This window comes from Schistocerca serialis, chromosome 2 (assembly GCF_023864345.2).
Source record: "Schistocerca serialis cubense isolate TAMUIC-IGC-003099 chromosome 2, iqSchSeri2.2, whole genome shotgun sequence".
Classification (NCBI taxonomy): Eukaryota; Metazoa; Arthropoda; class Insecta; order Orthoptera; family Acrididae; genus Schistocerca; species Schistocerca serialis.
The window spans coordinates 545,055,884-545,072,338 of record NC_064639.1 but is presented as its reverse complement, the minus strand read 5'-3'; the positions used below and the strand labels follow the sequence as shown (position 1 = coordinate 545,072,338).

The 16,455-nt window shown below is 43.0% G+C and overlaps 1 protein-coding gene across 3 annotated transcripts in view; it reads left to right on the top strand.

Moving 5' to 3' along the window:
- LOC126457520 (peroxisome biogenesis factor 1) overlaps positions 1-15,181 on the top strand; it is a 385,437-nt gene extending 370,256 nt beyond the window's left edge. For all 3 annotated transcript variants that reach the window (XM_050093859.1, XM_050093858.1, XM_050093860.1), the window contains one exon: positions 13,402-15,181. In XM_050093859.1, coding sequence (XP_049949816.1) covers positions 13,402-13,489 — 88 coding nt within the window. In that variant the 3' untranslated portion in view covers positions 13,490-15,181. The remainder of the gene's footprint in view (positions 1-13,401) is intronic.
- The last annotated feature ends 1,274 nt before the right edge of the window (positions 15,182-16,455 follow it).

Genomic DNA, 16,455 nt, shown 5'->3' with positions numbered 1-16,455 from the left:
AATTTTCCTCGTGAATCAATCTATTTATTAGTGCAAAACGTATCAGAATCGCTGCAGTAGTTCCTGAAATTAACCATCATATGCGTACAGACAGAACAAACGCGGCGGCTGGTTTTAATTTATAATATGTGTAGATAGAGCAGAGACGACGGAGTTCTGATGCTAGTTGGCTGGTGAGTGTATTGACGGAGACGAGCCTTTACTATCATTTATGAAGTACTATTGTACATGCCGTCACTCTCTCCGGGGTAGATGCCTCGTTTTCTACAGAGACCAATGACAGTAGAGCAATGTGTCAGACTAATTCACACAATAAAGGAACAGTTGCAGGGTATGTCGTACGTCGCAGGAATGAGTATAGGTTGATAATAAAATAAACATAGACCTGTAACTGAAAACATGAACATAGTACATGTTGACGAAGCCCCTGTGAAAGATAAGTCGCAGGCACAATCACCCGCGGATTCGTTTTTGGATTGGTTTTAGTCTCCAGTCCAATAGGAAAAGGAGGGAACTACCCCTTGGTCACAGAAAGAGCAGGCATTAATGGCAAATCTTCGAGCAACAAGATAGGGAGATATGACGTGTAGGTTTTATGTTTCCTACAGCGCCTATGATGTTAGTCGTTCGTGTTGCGTAGTAAAGCATTAAAGTTACTTCCGTTCGAACGCATTTTTCTTCTTTGTACTTATTAAGGAACTTATTGGTGCGACTTAAGCGTTATAATGTTACTAAACGTTTATAGTATGTGCAATGATTCTAAGTTTTTAGTAATTTTTGAATTCTGCCTCAGGCAATAGCTTAAAAACGTATGTCTTTTTTTTTTTTTTTTTTTAAATTCTGTGGAACTGACTTTTTGAAATTGATTTGATATTCATAAAGCCATGTTAGAGAATGTACAATATCACCAACGTTTAAAGCATACTTGCACAAAATAGAACGACTACACTGTTTCCACATACATACTTCGATACACGCGCTCACTCATCAAAATTCTTAATGCTGCACTTCCTATGCATAAGTCTTTACATAATTTCTTTAAGGCTTGATAGTCGTACAGTATCTTTGTTCCGTCTGAAGTAAGGGAGGTCGATAGTACTTTTAAGACCTTGACCCTGAAGTTGGCGATAGACAGAAGCTTTGTGAAGCTAGGAATTGAAGTGGCCTGTATCCAAAGCTCAACAGCTGATGAAGTAGTGTGTCCGTTGCACGGTTCCCATCGCTGGCAGGCGAGCACAGTGTAGTTAGTAACCTCTTGCTCTCCACCCAGCCATTTCGACGTAGGTATTGTATGAAACGTTCGTGACTGAATTTTTGAGCACTACTGCTTCGTAAATCGTTCATGGTAATGTTCGTTTAGTATACCGGTGGTGTTATGACTCCCCCTCTTCTGATACCATGTGTTCTGTATGGTTAAGTTGTTTCGCACACGCAAAAGAATTAGATTCTGTATTTCCGGGTTTCTGTTCCCATAACCATGAGGACTGATGATGTTTCCACATCCTAGTCTTTTTCACCAACTTGAGCATTCAAATCGCCTGTAATGACAGTATCCTCCTGTGTTATTTGTTCTTCAAGCTCAGTAAGGAAATACTCTTTCTCCTCAGGGCTACATTCTTCCTGAGGTGCATATACTTGCAAAACAGAATTCTGTGTATTACTAGCCCTTAGTTTCATCTGGATGATCCGGGCACTCTGTCTGTACATCTATGGAGGACGAGGTCAACTGCATTTTTGGATTCGCAACTGTTACCTCTCCAGTATAGCACATATCAATTTCTCGGTGATTTCTTCTCACAGCTTTTCCACTTTGTCTCACCCAGTCTCAGTATCCTGAGCTTACGCCTGCCCATTTCACATTTGTTGTTAAGAGTGAGGATATTGAGTGTACCAATTTTCTGTCGTTCCTTTTTGGGAGGGTTTTGTGTCTTACGTTATCTTCGATGAGCACCAGGTATTTGCACCGTATTACTTCGAGCGGTACTGGAAGAACTGTCATGTCTCGTGTTTAATTCATTCTTCCATCCGCGGCTTGGTTTAGGTTTGAAAGCAGTATGTATGGGCATACCGAGCACCAAATCTTTGAAGACGGCACTCTCACCGTCAACCTTATTCTGACACTGTCGTCCTTCCCCAAGTGCGTCTTTTTGGAGTGCGTTCACCGCCGACTTCATTTCTGTCGATGACAATGTGCGAACGCATCGAGCAGCGTAGGTGCAGCAACTCTTGAAACGGTGAAATGAACTGGCTTGCCCGTTCCCCCGACGTCGAGCACGCGGGGGATGCGTTGGGGAGACGTATTACAGCGCGTCCACATGCACCATGGACCATGAAGGAGTTGTCAGCCGCGCTGGTGGAGGAAGGGAGCCTCCTACCGCAAGCACTCCTTGCCAACATTGTGGCCAGCATAGGAGCGCGTTGCACAGCATATATCGCCGTCCGTGGTGATCAAACAGCCTATTAAAGAATCGTGTCCGCCGTTTGTAATGTCAAAGATACCCTTATAAATACAGTCTGGAACCGCCCGACCGCTACGGTCGCAGGTTCGAATCCTGCCTCGGGCATGGATGTGTGTGATGTCCTTAGGTTACTTAGGTTTAAGTAGTTCTAAGTTCTATGGGACTGATGACCTCAGAAGTTAAGACCCATAGTGCTCAGAGCCATTTGAACCCTTATAAATCGCGGCGATATCAGTATAATTATTATCTTTGAATAAAAGTGTCATATCTGATCGTATCGTTGGGTATTTCTTCCAGCAACCTTCTGCACTATACTGAAGCAGTTCTTTCTGTATAAGGTCCAAATTTCATCCAGCTATGTTACTTTCGAATGACACATCATGCGAAAGTTACTTCCATCCTTAAATTTTGCACACCAGTGTACAGTAATATTAATCATATTTTACTAGTGTATGTACGCAGCTCGTGGTCTCGCGGTAGCGTTCTCCCTTCCCTCCCACGAGGTCCCGGGTTCGATTCCCGGCGGGGTCAGGGATTTTCCCTGACTCGAGATGACTGGCTGTTGTTGTGTTGTCTTCATCATCATCATTCAGGCAATGGCCAACCAACTCCTCTAGGACCTTGCCTAGACAGCGGTGCAGGTCTCCCGCATCGTTCCCTACGCTCCTCGGAGTATGGGCCCTCTTCCTCACCACTAGTGTACATATATCCAGTTCTGCTCCCGACTGAATAATACTCACACACACACGCACAGATGCTTCAAAAGACGCTATGAATAGGCCAGCTGGGCGTATATAGATTTGGCTCCAGGGACGCAGGATGATGTAAATTGCCCCTAAAAACAGCTATTATATCAACACAATTGACAACAATTTCGGCAGTCGCGAAGTGCGTTTCACGAAATGTTTATCAGAAGGTTCTCAAGCAGCACTAGAAGTACTGAAACATCACAGCGGATAACGCTATAAAATCCCTTTGATGTTTAAGATAATCCGGTATATACAACTGCGAGAGAGAAACACGACGTTGCTTTTATATTGCTAAAATCCCGTGGCGTTCTTCGCAGGAATAAAATGAGTGCCAAGTTAGCGACAGTAGCCATTACCACGGGCAATCAGGAGAACGGTAAGATCCTGTACTCAGATTTTATAATCCAATTCAAGGAAGCGCTAAGAAAGATCTTGCGCTACCAGAGGACGTCATTGTAGTGAAGCATCCTCAGACAGGATGTACCACGAAGGAGAAAGCATTTCCTTACTGAGCTTGAAGAACAAATAACACAGGAGAATACTATCATTACAGGCGGTTTGAATGCTCAAGTTGCTAGAAAACACTACGATGTGAAAACGTCATCGGCCCTCATGGTTATGGGAACAGAAACCCGGAAAGAGAGAATCTAATTCTTTTCCGTGTGCGAAACAACTTAACCATACAGAACACGTGGTATCAGAAGAGGGAAAGTCATAAAATAACAAGATACAGCTGGATGGCAAGCTCAAGACTATGATAAGACTTCATCAAGGATAGAAAAGTTGATCAGTATGTTACAGATGTTAAAGTCATGCCCATTGAGTGCCTAGATAGCGACCACCGATTGTTTATTGCTGACCTACAAGATGTTCAAGTGAAAAAATTTAAACAAAAGAGAATGCCAAAGATTATGACTTGGCTGTTGAAGGATATGGAAAAGAAAAGAAACTAAAAGCACGAATAGTAGCCAATGTACCCAAAAATGAGAAAAGGTGAGTTGAAGAAGAATGGTCTTCATTCAAAGAAACCCTTTTAAAGAGGCCATGGACATCTGCGGAAAAGCGAGTGCCACATCAAAAGAGAATGAAACACTTGATTAAAAAGGAGGGGGGGGGGGTGAAGACAGCAGTAAAAGATAGGAACGTATTGAAAAGAAAATTAGACCATGAAAAACAGAAAACAGATTGTAGACGAAATGAATTAGCTGTTGAACATCTAGCACAAAAATACCGCAGAAAGAAATTAGCTGTAACAACACTGATCCAGGAAGAAAAGTGCTGGGAGGACTTTACTACAAGGATAGAGGAAGACTCTCAGGGAAGTGGGAAATTATACAAAGGACTAAAGAGTAAACGAAATGAATATGTAAATATCCTTGAACTGGTAACACATCACGGTAACATACTTTGGACACAGAAAGGAACCCGGGATGAAACGAAAATGTACGTGAACATGCTATTAAATGGAGATGGGGACAACACAACCATCAACGAGTGTAGAGTAATTAATGAAGTACGAACCTACGAGCATCCACTAAAATGGCGTGAGGTAGGAACAGCATAAAGAATATGCGGAATGGAACGTCGACAGGCTATGATGATCTCAGCTCAGACATGCCAAAGGCAGCTTAAAATGCGTATTAGCGATTTGGGAAGAAAACAAATTCCCAGAAGATTGGAGTAAAGGAGTCATCATCCCTTTGTTCAAAAAGTGCGGTCGACGAAAATGTGGAAATTACTGAGGCATCACGCTGGTGCCACACACCGTGAAGCTGCTGAAAAGATCACAGAAATGAGATATGGAAAGATAGTAGAACCTCTGCCTGAGGAAGTACAACAGGGATTCAGGAAAGGCTGAGGTACTATAGATCATATTTTTGCAGTAAGAATGATGACAGAAAAGTGCTGGGAATATGGAAGAAATCTTGTGTCTGAATTTGTGGAAATTGAAAAAGCGTATGAAAGTGTCCTCTAAACAAGATATGGGAATGTTGGGAAGGCCTTTAAAGGTGCCAAAGTACCTAATTGATAAAGTCAAGACGCCACACCAAAAGTGTTACAGCTGTGTCCAGATAGGTAACGAAGATCAGAATGGTTTGAAACAATGAGACGTTTCCAACAAGAAAGTGACTTATCAGCACTCCAGTTTGTAATAGTAATGGACAAGATCATAAATTCTGTCAACAAAATACTGAACCAAATGCCCTAGCTTTTGTTAATGATTTGATAGTATGGGGAGAGACAGAAGCTGAAGCACAAAAGAAACTTAATGATTCGAACAACAAATTCAAAAATTTCGTACTAAAAATAAATCAAACAAAGACAGTAGAAATGACAGTCAACAGGGCCGGCTCGTGTGGCCGTGCGGTTCTAGACGCTTCAGTCTGGAACCGCGTGACCACTACGGTCGCAGGTTCGAATCCTGGCTCGGGCATGGATGTGTGTGATGTCCTTAGGTTAGTTAGATTTAAGTAGTTTAAGTTCAGAGCCATTTGATCCATTTCAACAGTCAACAGGCAACAATTTCAAATATATTTCTAGAAGGAGTCAAAGTAGAATCTGTTTCCCATTTCAAGTACCTCGGAAGCGTGATCTCGAAAGAAAACACCATTAAGCAGGAAATACTCAGGAGAACACAGAGAGCATTCATTTTTTACAGTCAAATCAGAAATCTTCTCTCGGACGATAAAATGCCACGGAAAAGCAAAAGCGACCATGTACCACACCTATTTCGTACCATTCCTTACATATGGTTGAGAAACATGTACCCTACTAAACAAAGACCTCAGCAGAATTGAGGCAACAGAAATGAAATTCATTAGAACTCTGAATCAAACAACTAGAAAGGACAAAATCAGGAATGAGGTGAATAGAAAAGTAGACGGTACTGAGGTTCCTCTTACCAGTGCCATAAAAAAACGCAGGCTTCAGTGGTATGGGCACATAATGAGAATGAACAGCGAATGACCTGCCAAAAACTATTTCAACCTGAACCTCGTAGGAAGAAGACCACGTGGAAGACCAAGAAAACGCTGGATGGAAACCGTAAGATCAGGCGTGCAGGATAAATGGCACAAATCGGAAGTTATCCTGGAACAGAACATGTATGAAGACAGAAGAGGTGGCGTGCGTTTGTACACATCACTCGGGAAACTGGAATTGGAAAATGATGATGATGTTTATCATCATCGTCATCATGTTGATGACTTCCATGCAGCGTTAGTCCCTACCCCCTAGACCAGACACCACAACACCTAGATGACCAAAACGATCATGTTCGACGATGTTTCTGGGTGCATTACTTGATCGCACCTCCGGCCATATGAGGGTACGTTCACAATGGTCGGACAAGTTCTTTGTGGTGATGCACGTGTTATGGTGTGGGGGCGCATGATATTGCCTCCAAATCTTTGAACGTGGTACACTTACCAGACAGCGTTATAGTGATATTGTACTCCTTTCCCAGTTGTTCCTTTTTAGGAGTGGATATCTGTCTAAGCATAAAGTACTGGATGAGATTCTCTTGGAGTTTCATAATACTCGCCAATGTCGTTTCCTCTGAGTGCAAACTCCACTCCCCAACAAAAGCAGTAGCCTTTGGTTGCCAGTTATGGAGTCCTTGTTTCGAAGCTGTGTTATCAAGCGCTGTCCGTCATTTTCAGTTATTCTAAATTATCGCGGTTCGCTGCCGGCAAATAACGCTTGTTTGGCTGGTAACGAAGTTGGAAACACAGGGGATCATTTTGCGTAGTTTGGTGCGGCTAATGCGTTTGACACGGCGTGCGCGGTCCGCCGCGCCCGGTTATTGGCTTTAGAAACCTATTTGCCGGAGTCGTGACCACTATATTGCCAATGTGTAATCAACGCGAGTGGCGAGCGACCGTTCATCGTGGAATAATGCGATAGACCGTCAAGTTACGCCATTAGGTATTTAAGTGAGGGGAAGGGCGGGGGCGGGAGGGGGAGGGGAGGCGTTAGGGAGAGCGAGGGAGCAGTCACGAACGGCATCGTTGTTCTGTAGCGGGGTTTGGAAGTTCTTTGCCAAACGAATTTTGTTAACAAACTTTAGTAATCCACAATCTGTTTAATCTAGAACTTGTCATTTGAGATCAGTGTTATCTAATTTTTCATGCGAGACATAAAAAGAACCTGTCGTTATCATCATCGCCATACCATAATTCAGTGTTCTGCCTGATTTGTCACTGTTGCAATTTCCCTTCATTTATCGAGACAAGAGGCATTTGCCCTCACTTGATACTACGAGTATGGTTCTGTACCCGCATCAGTTGCGCGATGAATGTGTACCACGCTTTTCCGTAGTATTTCTCACCTTCCAGGTTACCTGCCTTCTGAAACATCAGACAGAAAGCTGTCGTGCAGCTTTGTCCTGTCCATCAGACTGTTCTTTCACGCTCAATGACCATACTTGAACTGAAACACAGGGTGACAAAGAGTAGATCGCATTGCTGGTTTCTTCCTTCACTGAAAACCTTAATACCGTTACTCCTTCCGGGATCTGCACAACACCGAAAATGACGTATGTAGAGCCGGCCGGGGTGGCCGAACGGTTCCAGGCGCTAGAGTCTGGAACCGCGCGACCGCTACGGTCGCAGGTTCGAATCCTGCCTCGTGCATGGATGTGTGTGCTGTCCTTAGGTTAGTTAGGTTTAAGTAGTTCTGAGTTCTAGGGGACTGATGATCTTAGAAGTTAAGTCCCATAGTGCTTAGAGCCATTTTTTTGACATATGTAGAGATAAGCGATCACACAGTAATGGAAAACTCAATTAAAATCGCTTAGTTGAAGAAAGAGCACTGATCCTGGAGAGGTAGTTCTTCGCATGTACAGGGTATTTCGCAATTTGGGATTGTAGGGGGAGGTGGTAGATAAAGTTTTGATAAGGAACTCATGTCCAGGAATGTACAGTTTGTGTGTAAAAAAAAATTGAAGATCGTTATCAATTCGAAAATGCTCACTTCGCAGTACGCACGCAGCATAGACAATAAGCTCTGTATGGGCAGTGTTTCGAATACCCACCGTAGGGTTCTTTTCTACGTAAGGAAGGACATCTTCTTCAGAGTGCGGCGAGTCCGTGGAACACCACAGTCAACCCTCCCAGTTGTGAAAGTACCAGTTTTCGCAGCTGTTGCTATAGACGGGCTTAAATGGCATGTGATGCGGGGGAGCGGTTGAGAATGAAATATATAGATCCCAGCCACGGTATGGTACGTTTCTTAACCAGACACGGACCTCACCTCATGCACTTAAACCGCTTGAGTCTGAGACAGACATCTACATCTACATACACATGCGGGGAAGAAGGTTCCCCAGAAAACACTGTCTTTTTCCGCGGGCAATACGCGAACAATGGACATACACTACACTTACACTGCACAGAAACTGACATACATGAGACGAAGAACAATTGGCACAACTAAACATACTGACAAACAGTATTTCAAAAACAACGCATGAAGAGTGCCTGCGGACACGAAATAACAGACATGCGTATATGCAACGTAATAACGATCTCCAGAAGACGGACAGCGATACCCACAGTGACCGTGAAAGCAGTGATACTGAAGAGGAACAGAAGGAGGAGGACGGGATGTGACAGTAAATAAGCATAAGGTGCCGGCGATGCAGCCAAGAAAGAACTAAATACTGTACACGGATGAGCACATAAAGTTTATATATAGGATTAGCAATACTATTTCTGTGCTAACAAACCTAAATTTTTTGTTGTAACTGGCGGTCAACAGCTCGAATAAACCATTCCGAGATATTCACCGCCAGTCACAATCGGCTATGGCACTCACAGATCTTATATTTCAACCTTAAATTTCATTATTTTAAAAAGTATTATTCTTTGTAAAACGTTGTGGATAAAAATAAAAGAAAAGTACAAAAAGGTGAAAACAGAAAACTATAAGGAATGTTCTACCTGTTTCAAAACATCAGGCAACAGGTCTATAATTTCGCAATAAATAAATAAATAAAATGTGATGCTATAATTGCAACATTCACTGACGACAGTGCCCTCTTCTCAGTATGTGTGCCTTCCGTGAAGCGGGTGATTTGAACGTGATCCTATCTTCAAACTTAGTTTATATCCAAACGGTGCATTTCAGCACATCGTTTTCTTATCAAAATTTTATCTTTTAACGCCCTGGAAACCAGTAGTAGGAATTGTGAAACACTATATACAGGGTGTTACAAAAAGGTATGGCCAAACTTTCAGGAAACATTCTTCACACACAAAGAAAGAAAATATGTTATGTGGACATGTGTCCGGAAACGCTTACTTTCCATGTTAGAGCTCATTTTATTACTTCTCTTCAAATCACATTAATCATGGAATGGAAACACAGCAACAGAACGTACGAGCGTGACTTCAAACACTTTGTTACAGGAAATGTTGAAAATGTCCTCCGTTAGCGAGGATACATGCATCCACCCTCCGTCGCTTGGAATCCCTGATGCAGCCCTGGAGAATGGCGTATTGTATCACAGCCGTCCACAATACGAGCACGAAGAGTCTCTACATTTGGTACCGGGGTTGCGTAGACAAGAGCTTTCAAATGCCCCCATAAATGAAAGTCAAGAGGGTTGAGGTCAGGAGAGCGTGGAGGCCATGGAATTGGTCCGCTTCTATCAATCCATCGGTCACCGAATCTGTTGTTGAGAAGCGTACGAACACTTCGACTGAAATGTGCAGGAACTCCATCGTGCATGAACCATATGTTGTGTCGTACTTGCAAAGGCATATGTTCTAGCATCACAGGTAGAGTATCCCGTATGAAATCATGACAACGTGTTCCATTGAGCGTAGGTGGAAGAACATGGGCCCAATCAAGACATCACCAACAATGCCTGCCCAAACGTTCACAGAAAATCTGTGTTGGTGACGTGATTGCACAATTGTGTGCGGATTCTCGTCAGCCCACACATGTTGATTGTGAAAATTTACAATTTGATCACCTTGGGATGAAGCCCCATCCGTAAAAAGAACATTTGCACTGAAATGAGGATTGACACATTGTTGGATGAATCATTCGCAGAAGTGTACCCGTGGAGGCCAATCAGCTGCTGATAGTGCCTGCACACGCTGTACAGGGTACGGAAACAACTGGTTCTCCCGTAGCACTCTCCATACAGTGACGTGGTCAACGTTACCTTGTACAGCAGCAACTTCTCTGACGCTGACATTAGGGTTATCGTCAACTGCACGAAGAATTGCCACGTCCATTGCAGGTGTCCTCGTCGTTCTCCAGTCGCGAGTCATAGGTTGGTCGGTTGGTTTGGGGAAGGAGACCAGACAGCGAGGTCATCGGTCTCATGGGATTAGGGAAGGACGGGGAAGGAAGTCGGCCGTGCCCTTTGAAAGGAACCATCCCGGCATTTGCCTGGAGCGATTTAGGGAAATCACGGGAAACCTAAATCAGGATGGCCGGACGCGGGATTGAACCGTCGTCCTCCCGAATGCGAGTTCAGTGTCTAACCACTGCGCCACCTCGCTCGGTGGCGAGTCATAGGCTGGAATGTTCCGTGCTCCCTAAGACGCCGATCAACTGCTTCGAACGTCTTCCTGTCGGGACACCTTCGTTCTGGAAATCTGTCTCGATACAAACGTACCACGTCACGGCTATTGCCCCGTGCTAATCCATACATCAAATGGGCATCTGCCAACTCCGCATTTGTAAACATTCCACTGACTGCAAAACCACGTTCGTGATGAAGACTAACCTGTTGATGCTACATCCTGATGTGCTTGTTGCTAGTACTGTAAAGCAATAAGTCGCATGTCAACACAAGCACCGGAGTCAACGTTACCTTCCTTCAATTGGGCCCACGGGCGGTGAATCGATGAAGTACAGGACATACTAACGAAACTAAAATGAGCTCTAACATGGAAATTAAGCGTTTCCGGACACATGTCCACATAACATCTTTTCTTTACTTGTGTGTGAGGAATGTTTCCTGAAAGTTTGGCCGTACCTTTTTGTAACACCCTGTATATAGTTTTCCTCATTCCTCAACTCTGATTATATGAATGAAAAGTTTATATTAGTGGTCAGTGCATTGTTCTGTGCCAAAATATGGTGAAAATACTGTTTTTTTACAAACACTGGTGAGATTCACCAAAATTTTAGTACTTGTTCAAAAGGAATACTACTATTTGTTTTAGAAAATAACCGGAATACGTACAACACTCAGAAAACGCGATACTAATTCTTAAAAGTTATGAAAACGGTGCCACTGGAATGTGAAAGAATAGGTTGTTGCCGAATTTAGTGTCAATGCTAAACCGAAAAAAATACATCGGTGTGTTGTTGTGATAAAACAATCACTTATTCGATAGTGTTGTGTATGTCCTTTTGCCCAGCTTAGTGCAGCAACTCGACGTGGGCTGGACAGAACAATTCATTGGGCGTCCCCTACAGAAATATTGAACCATGCTGCTTCTATAGCCGTCCATAATTGAGAAAGTTTTGCCGGTGAAGGATGTTGTGGACGAACTGACTTCTGGATTATGTCCAATAAATATTCGATGGGATTCATGTCGGGTGTCTGGATGGTCCGACCATTAGCTCAAAATGAAACCAGTGGCGGACAATTGTGGCCCGGCGACATGGTGCATTTTCATCCATACAAATTCCATAGTTCTTTGGGAACATGAAGTCCGTGAATGGCTGCAAATGGCTTCCAAGTAGCCGAACATAAGCATTTCCAGCCAGTGATCAGTTCATTAGGACCAGTGTATCCAGTCTATTCCTTGTAAACACAGCCCACACCTTTATGGAGTCACCACCATATTGCACAGTGCCTTGTTGACAACTTGGGTCCATTGCTTCGCGGGGTCTGCGCCACACTCGAACCTTACCATCAGCTCTTACCAACTGAAATCCGGACTAATCTGACCGGGCTAAGGTTTTCCAGTCGTCTAGGGTCCACCGATACGGTCACGAGCCCAGGAGAGGCGCTGCAGGCGATGTCGTGCTGTTAGCAAAGGCACTCTCGTCAGTCGTCTGCTGCCAAAGCCCATTAACGCCAAATTTTGTCACGCAGTCCCAACAGATACGCTCGTCTTACGTCCCACATTGATTTCTGCGATTATTTCACACAGTATTGTTTGTCTGTTAGCACTGACAACTCCATGTAAGCGCTGCTGCCGTCGATCGTTAAGTGCGTCGTTAGTGGTGACAGGTAATGTCTGAAATTTGGTATTCTCGGCACACTGTTGACACTGTGGACTCAGAATATTGCATTCCGCGACGATTTTCGAAATCGCATGTCCCACGCGTCTAGCTCCAACTACTCTTCCGTATTCAGTCTGTTAATTTCCGTCGTGCGGCTCTAATTATGTCGGAAACCTTTTTACATGAATCACCTGAGTACAAATGGCAGCCGGCCGGAGTGGCCGTGCGGTTCTAGGCGCTACAGTCTGGAGCCGAGCGAGATCTACAGCTGTGGCGCCGCTGCCACTCCTCTCAGCTTGGCACTCCGAGCGGCATCATATGTCGCTTGGGTTACAACCAGCCCTGATTTTACTCAAATTTCCTTTTGTTCTTCACTTTTAGAGGGTCATTTTACTTACAGCAAATGTCTATTGCAACGGGTTTAAAGAGTATAAGAGAGTCTTTGTGAATAATTAGTTCACGTTGTTTTGTACAGTCGCGATGCTGGATGCTGTGACTCTTCACTTTGTTTTGTAGATGCTTCTAGTGACAGAGGGTTGTGCGCTTTATCTCTAACCGAAAATTATCCTGTATTTCCCATTTTTGGTGTTTCTTTCACTGCCTTCCTGTCGCAACGGGGCTTTGCATTTTTGAATGTTATTTAATACTCGTACACATAGAGTCAGGATGAAGCCCGCACTGCGTACTGTGGAGCGTGTCTTACGAACTTGTGCTAGTGAGCCATCATATACTACCTGGGCGCAACTCACTTTTCCAATACGGAAGCACAGGGCATTGGGCCCAAATAAAATTTCTTTGCTTTCAGTTGGAGCCTCCAGATGTTCTATCTTAGGTTATCATAGTTCAACCATTAATACCAATATATATGTATACTGTCGTATCTACTTCCACAGAACATTCACCTTCAACGATTCAATGTATTTCTGTACTAGTATTTTGAACCACTTGTAAACTAATAGTATGAAAGGTATTAAAAGTTATTTTGTGTGTTGCAGCTACCAGAAGTTCGAGAAGTCCCGTAGCGGCAGCCTGAAGAACAAGTCGAAGGTGGAGAGGATGGTCCAGAGAGCGACACTGGCGTGAAACTTTTCATTCTGGACTCTGAGGCATTATTATATTCGCTTTGTACTTTAAAAGAGTTACAAAGTTCAGTTTAGTTCCAGCTAAGTTCAGTATAAACAATGAGATCGTAAGGTGCGCTTCAAAAAAGGCAAACCAAGCTGAATACGTCCTTCATACATTTTTTCCTCTTCCTGGAGATGCATCTGTAGCTTACATTCTAAATGCTTCCGTCAAGTCAATAATCTGAACCGAAGTTCCCGGTACTCCATAATAAGATTGAATATACGAAGAGTAATTTGTTCTGGCTTATGTAGGTGAAAGACTGTGCATCAGTCATAAGATTAGGCCAGTCCGTAGCAATATTTTCGAGATGATCAAACACATTTATGAGAAAAGAAAATTGCTCTCTTTGAAAGTCCGACCTTCCTTGTTGGTGACTAACAAGTTCACTACTTACGAGGAACTGTTCATGCATCACCTTTGCTTCCTCTGCGCTGTACCTCCATTCCATTTAGACATTTACTCAGCTAACATTTCATTTCACATGGAGAATAAGTTTACGTGTACGTTTCCTGCTCGTAACACAGTTTATTTCTGCTTCATAAGTCCCTGTTTTCATTTGACGTATTCACCTAGAATATCGAATATCGCTTTCGACTCCTATTAACAGACAGTGCCTCAGGCCGGTTATTTAAGTAAATCGTGGGGAATCTACTTAAGAGATTGGGAAGTTAGTGCTTTCCAGTGACGATGCTCACATTTGCCAAAGAATTCTTATATTTTTGTTAGCAGCTTTTTTCTGGGTATCGTTATTTTCTTTGAATTTATTATATACTTTGGGGCATAGTGAAACTACTTGTATCTATTTTCTTTTTAATTCTGTATTGATTGGGTTTTTTAACATTATATGCTTATTAATTTTTTATACGTTCAACATGGTGGTATTTCAGTTTTGGTGCACTACAACTATTATTTCAAAGCAAACTGTGCAACTATGAACTTTTTTTTTGTTCCGTAGAAGGCGATTCTGTCGCATTATGATCCATGTCAGTTGAATCTCAGGTATGTTTCTTAGCAACGCAACAAGCATCATTTCTTCCAATTCATCTTTGGCGTCAGACCATTACCTCAATTCAGATTCACAGCATTTGCTCAGTAAAGATAAGACTGTTTCCCAGATAGTACAAATGTTTTACCAAGTTGGTTTACGACAAGTATGTGCAGTTAACGAGAACAGTAAAAGTATAGTACCTTAATCTCCGTTTCCTCGCTCCCCTCGACAACGGGAATATATATATATATATATATATATATATATATATATATATATATATATATATATATATATATTTTCCACCTGTTGCGCCAGGGAGGACAATAGGTGATCGCGTTTGCCGGAATATTATTGACTGGATTGACAAAGGATATTATTTTCGATGTCAATTGTCATTAGCCGTTATTAGGTGTTTGTGTCCGACCAGTTAGATACAATGGACGGTGATTGCGAGCGAGCAAGAGGGTCGGAGGTCTGTAGCGTCATTGTGCGGACGCTGTGTTAGGGACCGCAATGGCGGGAGTGAACGGCTCGCTATTATGTAGACTGGCGAGACCTTGCGGAGGTTAATACTCTATATATAGCAGTTCAAATGTTATTTTTTATAAGTTCAAACGGGTTTTATACTTGTTAAATGAATGAATAACTGTTGCATATTACCTGTGTCTCTCTTTTTCCTGTATCCTACTTGTGAGTGATCATATTACATAGCTATAACCACAGGCGTCTGTTTAACAGCTGTCAAGAGCATCACGTGGTTGCGCAGTGAGTACTAAAGCAGATTTACTGAAGTTCATACGCATCTAAAAGTATAAAAAATGATTTTTTTTTTTCGAAGTAGAGTATTCGTGGACGATTTCCATTTTGCAGAGCTTCGGGAATCTCACTAGAGAGATGGAATGCCCTCCCTTGAACAACTCTGGACGCAGTACATTGATCTTGTCAACGGAAAAGTGTGTTTTTGGGCTTTAAAAAACCAGTCTTTTACTATCAGGTCGAGAAATTTTCACGTAGCCCTCGTATTTCATGATGATATAAAAAGACAAAAATACTGCGTGCAAAATCAAAGAGCATACATCGCTACTAATATGAGCATTGTAGAAACACTTTTACTAACATTGTAAGCGAAATCCTTGTACTAAAAGAAGGAAAAAAACTGTTATACAAACACATACACTCGTCGAATCATTTACGTTTGTGGAAGAGTACTCCCTTTCAAACACGCTCGGACGGAGTCAAATGGTTTCACTGGCCTCTGCCAGAGGTTGATTATCCCTGAGGACTGCGGTCGGGAGAACAGGGTGGCATAGAACTGGTTTTGCCCTATCTATTCGTCTGTCACGGTAGATGTCATCCAATGCATGTCGAGCAACGTGACAGAAATGTGCTGGAGCCCCGTGATGCACAAACCACATGCTTCCTTGTGTTCTCCAAGTGTGAGCACATAGCCTGTAGCTCCCGAATAACACCAAGGGGTAACGCCGAGCTGAACTTCCGTGTCCGACAGACAGATCACTATCAACAGTGTCACGTACCCTTACTTCATCAGATACAGCAGAGTGGTTTGGAATTTAATCCAGCACACTGGCACAAAGACAGATGATCATGGACTTCACGCCACAATCCGTCCTTCCATTTGCCTTAGAAGGCAAAGTGAAAACTGTCAACAGTATGTGGCATACCCAGGCAATTACTCAACCAAGTACTGACCGCCCCCGACGTTGCTTATCCTTTGTGTTCTGACGAGAATCGGTGTTTTCAACGAGGTAAGGCCGTTGTGTCCTGTAGCAACTATGAAACGAAACAATGTTCAGTATAAAATCCTTGTCCACAGTTCTTGTGAGATGCGTTGGGATAACATTGGGCTGTCGCCTAAAATTCCAGGCCACTCATTAAACAGCTGTTGGTGCCTAGCTTAAATTGTACTATCATT